The 12072-nt window shown below is 43.4% G+C and overlaps 1 protein-coding gene across 1 annotated transcript in view; it reads left to right on the top strand.

Annotated features, from left to right (window-relative positions):
- Positions 1-12072, top strand: part of syne1a (spectrin repeat containing, nuclear envelope 1a) — a 126511-nt gene that overhangs the window by 64844 nt on the left and 49595 nt on the right. Inside the window, exons 69-79 of the mRNA XM_014990836.2 lie at positions 3067-3393; positions 4101-4253; positions 4368-4535; positions 4866-5042; positions 6438-6584; positions 6762-6887; positions 6977-7153; positions 8624-8889; positions 9045-9201; positions 9953-10351; positions 10446-12050. Of these exons, the coding sequence (XP_014846322.2) occupies positions 3067-3393; positions 4101-4253; positions 4368-4535; positions 4866-5042; positions 6438-6584; positions 6762-6887; positions 6977-7153; positions 8624-8889; positions 9045-9201; positions 9953-10351; positions 10446-12050 (3702 nt within the window). The remainder of the gene's footprint in view (positions 1-3066; positions 3394-4100; positions 4254-4367; positions 4536-4865; positions 5043-6437; positions 6585-6761; positions 6888-6976; positions 7154-8623; positions 8890-9044; positions 9202-9952; positions 10352-10445; positions 12051-12072) is intronic.

Genomic DNA, 12072 nt, shown 5'->3' with positions numbered 1-12072 from the left:
AGACGGACCTCCCACTGTGCGTAAGAGGATGAAGAAGAGTCGGTGTCAGGAACCCGCTGGCACAGACGCTGTAATTGATTCAGTGCCCTTACCGCTCCACATCACACACACACACACACACACACACACACACACGCTCGCAGTTTTTTCTCGTTTCATCTCTAAAAACGAAGCGCAAACCTGAACAGATCTAACTCCAAAAAACCTGTGAGTCCTATGTGGCTTCACACATTTCTTCCACTTCAGTTCTTTAGTATCTCGCCTCTCCTCGTCTTCCTCCCTGTAAACCAGTCGCACCACACACCCACACACCCCCACAACACTTGCGATACATCATCTGGTGTGGTCTTTGCCGTAATCCCCTTTCAGGGATTGATGCTCTGTCTCTGCATTGCGACCGAAGATGCGCGGCCACCACATGTGTCCTCCTAGTGCTGAAGATGACACACGAGCGTGCTTCATCACTTACTCGTCTCCTGTTGTGAGGGAAGCTGGGCTGTTCAGTGAGCCGGGACGATTACGCACCGGCACACAGACCAGACGTCAATAGCTGTGTTAAGGCCCATTAGCTGGTTTTGAACTTTATTTTTGGCTGCAAATGTGTTGGTTTGGCGGAAATTACTATTTGGCAACAGACAAGGATGTTTTCTTTATTTGAAAGTTGTTGCATTTTTATGGAACAACTGTGAAAGATAATTTCCTGAAATTGGTTATTTTCCTTAAAATAAAATTAAATATGAATAAAAACAGATTGGTCTTTGCACCCAGACCTCCTTTCAAGCCGGCAATTGATGGTTCAGGGTGATTTTTTTTTTTCTTTTTTTATGTGTTGTGGTGGCCTTGATTAAGGTCTTAAGTTGATTCATGTTAATCTGTAATTCTAATTACTCTCTCAGCAGTTCAAATATTGCTTCAAGTCTGCTCAAGTCCAAACATGCCAAGTAAAATTGCTTTAGAGCCACATGTTTCAACATACAAAATTAGCTGTTTTAAATGGCCCTTGATTACTTTACACTTTGCTTATAAGAATACAGACGTTGCAAAGTGGTCTTCATAAAAGGCTTTTATTCTTTCTGCAAGTCACTGATGGATACATTTCATTTTATGAACCTTGTTAGTTTACAGATTCTGTTTTTTGTCAATAAATTGTATAACCATTAGTATTTTTAATCAAGTCAATTGATTAAATGGAAATAAACTGACCTACAGATAAACATAAAATAGCACAAAAACATTGCAACATTTTACTGTTGCAAGAGATTTGCACAGTAAAACCTAGATTTGAAACTAATTTGCATTTAGAGGTTTACAATGATAATACTCTTGCAAAATTGTAGATTTTGAGTTGCTCATCCACTTGATTTTCAGAACTGAAGGATAAACATTAGAGTTAATTAAAGAACCCAAGATCTCATGCAGAATAAAGTCCAGAAGCTCTCAAGCTCATGATTAAACGCAGCACACAAAGAACTTGACTTGGATAATTGCGGGTACTAGACAGTTGAATCATAAAGGGCACTTTGTGTTTAGGACTTCAGATAATGTTCACTGAATTCTGCTAACTAATGACTCAAGGCCTCAATGTAGACAGAATTAAGCCAAATATCTGCTGTAAAAATAGATAAAAAAAAAAAAAAGCATTCAAACTGAAATAGAATTTAGTGAAGTTTATTGCTAACCGTGTTCAGCAAAAACTGCAAGCGAAATCTCACCGTAAGACAAGAAGTAGTTTAAATTTAGACAGAAAGAGGAGATGATTAGCTATAAGGAACAATATGCAACTCTACAACAAATAGGAATTGCTGAAGACCTCCTTTGACGCAGAGTTGCATGAAATCTAAATATGAGGCATGTTGCTTGTTAAAGTGACAAGGCAGGAACATCGGAGATGGTGATCAGACCTGCAGCGTCGCATTAAGCAGGACCCAGAGACGTGTGCAAACACACGCAGGTCTCGTTATGTTCCCCACGGAGCCGGATTGAGAGCCGAGCTTGTTTGAGTGTGAGGTTACCGTCTCTGCTCATCCAATAATAGGCTGATGATGAAAGCTGTATGGCATCCCGTCGAGGGGAGGTCAGTTCATGTGTGCGCGGCGGTGTGTAGTGTTGCCCTGGAAACCCCCGTAGCTACTGTTGCCTGTTAAGGGTCTTTATAATTGGGTCCTCCTTTCATATTATTCACTGCGGTTCTTCCTCGCCGTGAACTCCCAATCCTTCTTCACGTTTCAGGATGGAGGTGTCAGCCTACCTGATGGGTTCAAAGCTTTTCAGAAGCCCTGCCAGGGCAGTTTGTGGCACAGGGCAGCACAGGAGGTGAAGGACAAAAAAATTAAAAACAGAGAAATAGCGCACTGAATGTAACTGAAGCTATGAGATAAATGTTCCTTAAAATAAAGAAAACGTATAATTTTGTATTCATTCTTGATGGCCCCGATGCTAAGCTAGCCTTGCATAACGCTTCATACTCATAGGACCTTTTACACTGGGATTTTGCATAAACCAAGACAAAACACTGGATGATTTTGAAAGGGAAGGAAAACGACACATTAATGATAAACTGAAAAATGTGGCGTGAATTTGCATCCATCCCAACTAAGTCTGAATTGCTGCTAGTCCAGCTCTTTTGGGTGAGCTTGCCTTTTTTTTTTTTTCTTTTTTTTTTTGGGGGAAAATATCTTAACTTATTCAGATTGCCTGCATATGGTCAATGAATGGCAATTTGCCACAGATTTTCAATTGGATTAAATGTGAACTTTGACTAGTCCATTCCAACAGTTTGATCTAAACCGTTTCATTGGAGCTCTGGCTGTAGGTTAAGGGTTGGTATCCTGCTGAAACACGAACCTTCAAAGTAAAGGAAACTAGATACAAATGCACACTGCAATTTTTTTGTTTCGTTTTTATTTGTGAAAGTTTTCGAAAGCCACATATCATTTTTCTCGCCTTTGCTATTATGTAGTTCTTTGTTTTAATCTCATCTGAATCAGTTGAAATTTGTGATTATAATGTAAGAAAACATTCATAGGACTTAAATGCTTCTGCATATTTTTACTGTCTTTCAACCAGAACCTGCAGTCTGATCTTCAGCACGGCCACAATCTCCTGAAATCCCTGAGGGAGCGCGCGGAGCAGGCAGCCGGCTTCCTGGACGAGGCCGGAGCTGAAAGTTTAGGAGCTGAAGTCGAAGCGCGTCTCGCCCAGCTGGAAGAGCTCGCCGGGGGACTGAGGCAAGAGCGCAGCTTCCTGGAGAGAGCCTTGCTGCTCGCAAAGGAGTTCCAGGACCGGTACAAGGCTCAGGTCCAGTGGCTCGTGGAGACCAGGGCTCTGCTCGGCGCGCCGGTGGAGCCCAAGGCTGAACTCTACCAGCGCAGAGCTCAGCTGGCGAAGTATAAGGTAAAGCAGGAAAAAAAAATTTATGCAGACCATTAATTCAGCAGTCTGGAAATTTTACACTTTGGTGATTTAAAAGGTGAGATGGAGCTGAATACTATTATCTTAATTGGCCATGAGTGACTGTGGAAAAATTCAAAAGTGAATACACTTAAAATAACTGCTGATCTAGCTGAGAGTCTTAATCTAACCTCGAAATGGTCCATAAATACGACTTCACACAGCAGGTCTTCATGCTCAATTCATTTTTTATTTTTTCTTGCTGAAATCCAATTTTTTTTTTTTACTTTTTTTTTTCTGGTCATTCATACAACTAACTAAACCCAACCACAGTGCTACTTCGGTGTGAACGGTTTATGACCTGGTTGCGCAGAAGAAGAAAGTTGACGCCACACAGCAGCACACAGTTTATGGAAGAAGCTTTTTCTGGAATGACGTTGAAGTTTATTCAGCAGTGGGACTGACAGTATTGTCACAAGGTCATATCAGCACGAAGGAAGCCAAAGTGAGCATAACTCAAGTAACTCTGTATAAGGACAGTACACCTGAAATGAAATTAGAAAAGGTAAAACAAGAGCATCAAACAAAGATAAGAAAGAGTGGTGAAAAAGCAACATTTTTTAAATAATAGTCTCGTTTTAAAGCAGGGTTTTGCTTCCTACATGCTGACATATTAATTATCAAAGAAATCTGTGTGTGTTTGTCCTCAGGCTCTCTTACAGATGGTTCAGTCCCATGATGGGTCCATCAGGTCTGTGATGGAGAAGGGAGATGCTCTCCTGGCCTCTGTCCACTATCCCTCCATCAGAGACAAAATGCACAGGATACAAAAGGACTACAGTGCTCTCTCCAAGGCTGCAACGGTTGGGAGCGAGTTCTGATGCAACGACATTAAGAAACAAAACAATTTTTTTTTCCAGTGCACGGCTTGATCTGCTTGGTTTACATTTTCCTCCTGTGCCGTCTGCGGCGTCCAGGCTCACGTGGAGAACCTGGAAGGCCAGGTGAAGGAACAGGAAGCTTACCACAACGAGCTGCAGGAAGTGGAGCGCTGGCTGCTGCAGATGTCCAGCAGGATGGTTACTCCAGATCCAAGCGTGAGCGTCAGCCTGGAAGCAGCGACTCAACAGCTGGCCAGGCACAAGGTGACAAATCGCATTATTTCATTTTTGCTGCCGTTTGCCATGTTGGTGACAAAATCATGCAGCTTGAGCCCTAATTGGATATTTGCTACTGAGCTATTTATTATCACAATGTTGATGTCTTTGTTCACTTAACTTCATTTTCTGTGTGGATATTTTGTAAAAATCTTTAACAGATGTTACAGATTTAGCAGGCAGCGCTGTTTCCCTCTCCATAATTATGTTTCATGTGTTTTCTTATTAAGTCCTTCACGTTTAGAGAAAGTCCGTCTCACCAAGCAGTGCTCTGACTTGTTCTGCATTGAAGTTAGCCTCTTACTTGACCTTCTTCAGGCCACCATGGAGGAGATTGCGGGTTTTGAAGAACGTCTGACAGCTCTGAAAGAGCAGGGAGAGGGCCTGGTGCAAGGCTGCAGCGATCGCGTGCAGAGCCGACTGAGACAGCAGGTCCAGACTCACCAACAAGGCATCAGAGACAGCTACTCCGCCATCTGCAGCACAGCGCAGAGGGTGAGTAAGGAGCAGACTGCAAACGGAAAAGGAGGGAGCAAAGGAAAATGAGAGAAGAGTATGGTTCTATAAAACATTTATTATCCGTGGCGTATAGTGTTTAGTTGCCCACATGTGTAAAAACAACCACATGCACAGACAGGAGGTTGATAGCATTCCAGCAGCCTAGGTATCCACTTAATCCCAACCCGTTTTGACACTTAAACCCGTCTCTGTTAAGGCAGCCCTTCAGTGCCGCTTTAGAGGGCACAGCCAATTAAATCCGCCAAAGAAGAGCTCAGCAGCAGCAGCAGCCGCACTCAGACCCCACCAGCCAACATCACTAACTCAATCTCTCCATATTAATCTCCACAGATCCCTTGTCAACCCCACTTTTTCATGCCTGAGCCAGAAATGATCACACACAGCCATCCAGTAGATCTGGCTAGTCCCATAATCCAACCCCACTCTGTCATTTTGGCACCGTCTCCTCCATCATCGAAGCTCGCCCGTGTCCCGAGACACCACCTCCGCCACCGCACGCACACCCAATCTGGCATTGTGTGATCCAGCCACTTTTTACCGCGACACTGCTGGCTTCGCAACAAGCGCGCCTCCAGCGTTGTAATGGCTGCCAACTGTGTCCCAGCGCCACACAGCTCTAATATCCTGCCTGCCACTTGCCACCACACCAGACTTCAAGCCCTTGCCAAAGTCGCAGGGCAGTTTGCCAACACTTTGGCCCTCCCTTTGCTCCTCCTTTCAGACTCTCAAATTAACACTGTCAATCAGACCGTGATGTTTTGCTCTCCCCTGGAGGGCTTGGACGCCTCCACATTCAACACCTGTTAAATACAAAGCTGCATAACTGCCTGTTTTTTTTTGGACAGGAGAGGGGTGGGGGTGGGGGGGGCTCTGTGATTTATTGTGTCTTTGAAGGTGCCAGAGAGGGGCCTAAATGGATATTTATAAATCTTTGTGCAGATTTTCAAGTAGATTTTGGTCCAGACTTTGACTGGGCCCTTCTGACACATGCATATGGTTTGATCTAAACCATTTTATTGTCCGTCCTGTTGAAGCTTTTCTTCCTACATTGCGCTAAGTTTAGCTTCATCCATCATCCAGTGACTTCTGACCAGCTTCCTTCTCCCTCCTGAAAATGTTATTCCCACAGCATAGTGCTGCCACCACCTTGTATCAGTGCTGGCATTGCATTTTCAGAATTATTTTTCTGCCACACAGATTTTTCTCAACTATCTTTTTAGGCCTTTTGTTAAAAAAATAACACAAAAACACAAAAGAATGAGAAAACCGTAGCAAGTTACTGTATCTTACCAAAGGAATCCAAATTACTGATGTTGTGAAACGTAGTATTATACACCTTTGTTTTTTTTTGTTTTTTTCCTTTTTCTGCAGGTATACCAGAGCCTGGACCACGAGCTGCAGAGGCATGTCAGTCTGCAGGACACACTGCAGCAGTGCCAGACGTGGCTAAACTCTGCTTCAGAAAAACTAGACCCTCATCCACAACCATCTCTCAGCCTCGAGGAAGCTCTCCAGCAGGTCAAGAACCACATTTCTTTTTACTAAATAAAAATAATGTGTTTTTTAAAGTCTTAGAATAATAAATTTTTTTTTAGTTTGCATGATTAGATGTTTTTGAATATTCAAAAATAGAGAGAAATGTTGCTATTTTGCACAGTTGAGAGAGAAGGAAATGAACAGAAATGTTAAAAACAGGTGAAGCAGGAGCGAGCTCTCCAGGAGCAGGCCAGCACGTACCTCCAGCTTGTGTGTTCAGCGTGCGACCTGTCCGAACCGAGGGTCAGGGAGGCTGCTGCAGCCATCCAGCAGATCAAACTGCAGGCCAGTTCACTTACAGGAAGCCTTTACATCAAACGCAGATGTTTCGCTTTGTTTTTACTGGAGCGACTCTTTTGCATGTTTCCTGTTAGATCGAGGAGCGAATGCTTCTTTGTGAAGAGATGGCAGACAACTGGAGGGAGATCGAGGAGCAGAAGACAGATTTAGAGACCCAGCTCAGAGAGACGGAGCAGCAGCTTCAGAGCCTGATCAGGAGACCTGCAGAGTTGGAGCCAAAGATTGCACAAAACCAGCTGGACAAGGCACAGGTCTGTCTGCCTTCAGATTTAATAAGTGTGCCACAAGAAACGAAAAAGCAAAACAGGGAAAGACTTTACAGGAAAATGAACTCACAATTTGACTCACGAGCCTGCTCAATCCTTCAGTGTTTTCCAAATAAATGGTTGGAATAGGAGGAGCCCTGCTAATTAGTTTAGAGGCAAACAATCTGTTTTTTTTTTGTTTTTGTTTTTTTTTTTTTTCCCCCCAGATCTGATTATGTCAGTCAGTCTGTTTGTGTAACTCTGAATGAATCAACCTGGATTCGTCTGGTAAATCCTGTGCAACTTAAATCCAAATACAGTAACTTTGAATCAAATAGGTAGATTCAAATTCAATCAAACTTTTGAATTCAGTCTATTCAGATTATAGTTCAGATTATGGTCCATTCCATTAAATTCAGTTTATCATAAAATGAATCATAAAATGCCTTTTGTCAAAAAATATTTAGTAGAAAGGAGCCCCATCCAATTCACTGATTTTACAGCGATGCCTTTAGAGAGGAAAATCCTCCTGTGGGATTACCCTCAGGCTTTTTTTATTTGATTTTTTTTGTAAGTGGTTGTGCATTTGGGCCAAAACAGGAAAGAGCCACAGAAAAAGAAAAACACTGTGTGAGGGACACTTTCTGTGGCGATGAAAAACGAGGAGTTATTGGCAGCCAGAGCTACAGGAAAGAGTCGTGGCTAAACAAAGAAGCTCTGAGCTACTTGAGCTTAAAAAAAAACTAGGGCCGGGACTTTAACACATTAATTTTGCTTAATTAGTTACACTGATTAAACTTACAAACGTCCCAGACCAGAATCTTTGTCTGTGTGTGTACCCTCAAAAATCTGACTCACAAGCGGCATCTGCAAAGAGCAGGAGTAGAAACTGGGAGTTAATTTTTGCTCCAAAAATGATCTGATGGGGCGCTTGAAAAGACTATTATTGTGTGCAAGTTGCACAAAAAGGAGATGGCCTATTTAAGCCTAATATACCATCTCAATGCAATACATATTGCAGCAAGCACAGATGTTCCCATTGTCAATTGGCAGGGCCTTAATTTCAGACCCTGTTATTAACTCAATTAAAAATGCTAATCAAGTCTCACCACTAATAAAAAGGCAAAGTTTTATGAATCTGTCCAGAGACTCAACTCAAGAACTGAGCCAGGATTACTTTCTATGCACAAACAGAAAAGTGCAAAGAGAAGAACCGGGCATTGGCAGCATTAGCTCAGTCAGTGGCTCAGTTCAAGATGGAGAAACAGCTGAACACAGAATCACCAAGTCGAAATTGAAACTTCTGATAGTTGATGGTTATATTTCACCACCATCACAATCAACAGTTTTTCTCATCTCTCTGTTTTACAACAAAGCAACACAGACCATACTCTGTTGTCAGACTGACAAATGGAAACACCCTAATGCCAATTTCGCCTTCCACCAATGGTGAATAATCTGCTTTCTTTCCTGCAGGAGTTTCTACAGCAGATTAGAGAGAAGCAGTCTGAGGCAGCGCGTTTGAGTGACGCCATCGGCAGGTTGACAGGCGGACAGGTCTCTCCTGCGCTGGAGGAGATAAGGAGGCTGAAGAGAGGCTGGATAGAGCTGGGCCAGCAGGCTGAAGAGCTGGAGGCACAGCGAGGGGAGGACATGCAGCGGAGTGGAGAGTACCAGGAAAGCGTCGCTGCTGTGGAAGAACTTTTCCATCAAGTATCCAGAGAATGGGACTATCTCGCCAGGTATCTATGTAATTCATTTTTCAGGTGTTAATATTGACTATACATATACATTATTTGTGCATATAATTGGGTCTATTATAGATTTTTTGAAGCTTGTACATTACTGTCACTTTTATAGCATCCTTGTTCCTTAAAATCACCGTTTATGTATGTAGGGCTGACACTGAGAGCACTAGTGAGCATCTAGAGGCTCTGAGGAAACTGGCCAGTGACCTAGATGAGCAGAAAGAAACCCTAGAAGACCTCAGGGACCAGAGACAAGCCATCCTGCCTCGACTAAGTCTGCTAGACAAGGAGCTGGTCAAACAGCAGGTGAGAGCATTACCATCGTCTTCAAATATATGCCAAGATATTCAGAACTGTAATGCAAATAATTAATTAAACTATGATTAATTGTCGATTAGTGGCTTATTAGATTAAAATTAGTTCCAACCAATCAACTTATAACTTCCACTTAGACCTCATTTTAGTGTTGTAATTTGGCCTCCGTCCAGAAGAGGGCACCAGTGGACATACTCATGCAGAGTCAGATGATACAGAAACAAAGATGACGGGGGGGGGGGAATACCAGAACAAGAAACAGAAACGGACCAAACGAAATCCATGACAAGTTCGTTAAGTTCCACCTTAGTAGCGCTCAATCAGCAGAACTGAATGGTGGAGCAGCTTTAACTTCTCCACCAAATATTCTTGATGTGCTGTTAAGGGGAAGATTTGATGACAGCATAAAACACAAAAAATTTAACACGATGGAAAAAATAACAACAACACAATGCCAATGACTGTCGGGTGTCATTGCACTTCATGGAGCAAAGTTGTTTAGTTTTTTTTCTTAAACATATACGTATTATAAACAATGTGACCGTTTATGCTATGGAAAGGCAGTCTTGATGCAAGAGAAAACTCAGGTTTATAAGAAAATTGCCGCTTAACAATATATCGTTAGTCAATTTATCAGATCAACCAACTTTAGATTAACTCATTAATCGACAACTTGCATCCCTATTTCAGGAAATCACACCATATAAGGTATTTGTTTCAGTAGCTGTTTACATTTAACCAGGTGGGTCATCTGGAGCATCGCTGGGCCCAGCTGGAAAGCCTGATTCTGCAGAAGATTCAGGACTCTGCTCAGACTCTGGAGGATCTCTCCCGGGTCGAGGCCCAGCTGAGAGATGCCAGAGAGTGGGTGGAAGAACAGCGACCCGCTCTGACCTCTGCGCTGAGAGCCAGCCCACCTCCAGACCTGGCCCAGAGTTTCCTGTTTGACCACCTGAGCGTTTGTGTAGAGCTGGAGGCCCGTCAGCAGCTGCTCGGTCAGGCGGTGAACGAAGCACAGGCTGTGGCCTCTAGGCTCGGGCTGAGTGAGAAGAAATGCTTACAGGAGCTTGTTGAGCAAGCCCAGATGGAGGTGGAAGTTCTCGGCGCTCGGGTTTCGCAAAGGAGGAAGTACCTCAGTAAGGTAAGCAGCTGGCATTCTAAATTAAATGCAAATGAAACTTTAATTGCACCCCAAAGGACATCTGCCCTCTTACCGATAAAAACTTCTTCTCAAGGCTTTCACAGAGAGAACGCAGTTCCTTCAAGGAGTTGGGAGAGCCTTGTCGTGGGTAAAGCAGCAGGAAAGAAAAGCTTTATTAGAAGACCACATTTCTCTTCTTCCGGAGGATTTGACCAAACAGGTTGCTGCATGTCGGAGCGTCCAGAGCAGCTTACGGGCTTACCAGAGAGAGTTGGCTTCGCTCTGGGTTCAAGGGCGAGAGTTGGAGAGAGACGCAAGCGACAAAGAAAGAGCGGAAACACTGGCGAGACTTGAGGAGCTACAGTCAGCCTTTGAAACGGCACTCCAGAGGACTACCCAGCGTCTCGCTGGCTTGGAAAAAGCCTTGACTTCGAGGAAGTACTTCCAGATTGACCTGGACAAAACCTGCAACTGGCTGAGACGAGCGGAAGTCATAACATTCCCTGAAATCAACTTCAGCAGTGTGGAAGAGAGCTCAGATTTGCTAAATCACATGTCTAACTATCAAAGTGTCTTAGAGCAGGCTTCGGAGTACGAGAACCTCCTTCTCATCGTCCAAAGAATCGGTCAGGAGATCCTCCCTACTCTGAACGAGGTCGACCATTGCTACCTGGATGAGCGGCTCAATGCCCTGCCCCAGCAGTACAACGCCATCCTAGCTCTTGCCAAAGAGAAGAAAGACAGGGTCCAGCAGATTATCCAAGAGAGAAAAGAGTTCAGCACTTTGTTTGAAATCACTCGCAATGCACTGGAGGAACTCCAAGAGCAATTTGACAATCTTGAGAAGCAGACTATCAACATAACAGAGGAGAACGGTGTCCGTTTGATAAATGAACATAAAACTATTGATGAAAGTTTGGTTCATCTCGGTCCTGCTGTCGGAGAACTTCATGGGAAAAGCCAAGGTTTCTTAATCAGATGTTATCAAAACAAAGCTGAGGAGATGCAGCAGCTGGTCGCTCTCCATAGCAAACTGAAGAGAAGGAATTACCAGAAGACGAAACACTTGAGCGACTGCTTGAAAAAAATAGATGAACACAACCGAGTTGTGTCCAAACTAAACTCAGAGATTCACTCTGTTAAAGAGGGGCTGCTCAGAGTAAAGTCAAATAAAGAATTGAGTTCTTTAGATAAAATAGCAAATCTTTATCTGCTGCTGGGAAGTTTGGAAGGAGTGAGATCTCAGGTAGAAGAACGTTATACACACACAAAAAACCTTGATGTAAAGTTTGACACTGCTTTCTTCCAGGAAACTAAACTGCAGCTTGAGTTGTTGCAGTCATTACAGAGTGATATTAAGTCTTTAGTTAAAGAAAGTGAGACCGGAGTCACAAAGAGAGAGAATTTCTCAAAAGAGGCTGAGAGGATGTCGGACTGGCTGAAGGCTGTGGAGAAAAAACTGAAGGAGCCTTCGATCATTTCCGAGGTCAAAGCTGAGAGGATAAATGAAGAGAAGCAGAAACTTAAAATCACCGAGGAGGAAGTGAGGAGCAGACTGAAGCTGGTCGATGTCTTGGGTGTAAGAGAAAGGCAAAAGTGTGAAAGTAAGAGAGAAGCAGTTTCTGTGAAGATAGAAGAAAAAGTACAGGCGCTCGAGAAGCTGGGCGAAAAGGTCCAACAAGAAGTCTGTGCTAAACAGGTAACTGTTTTATCCTGGTCAA

The sequence above is a fragment of the Poecilia mexicana genome, unplaced genomic scaffold (assembly GCF_051168715.1).
Source record: "Poecilia mexicana isolate PSO_F unplaced genomic scaffold, ASM5116871v1 scaffold_21, whole genome shotgun sequence".
In the NCBI taxonomy this organism is placed as follows: domain Eukaryota; kingdom Metazoa; phylum Chordata; class Actinopteri; order Cyprinodontiformes; family Poeciliidae; genus Poecilia; species Poecilia mexicana.
This window is presented reverse-complemented; position numbering and strand designations above follow the sequence as displayed.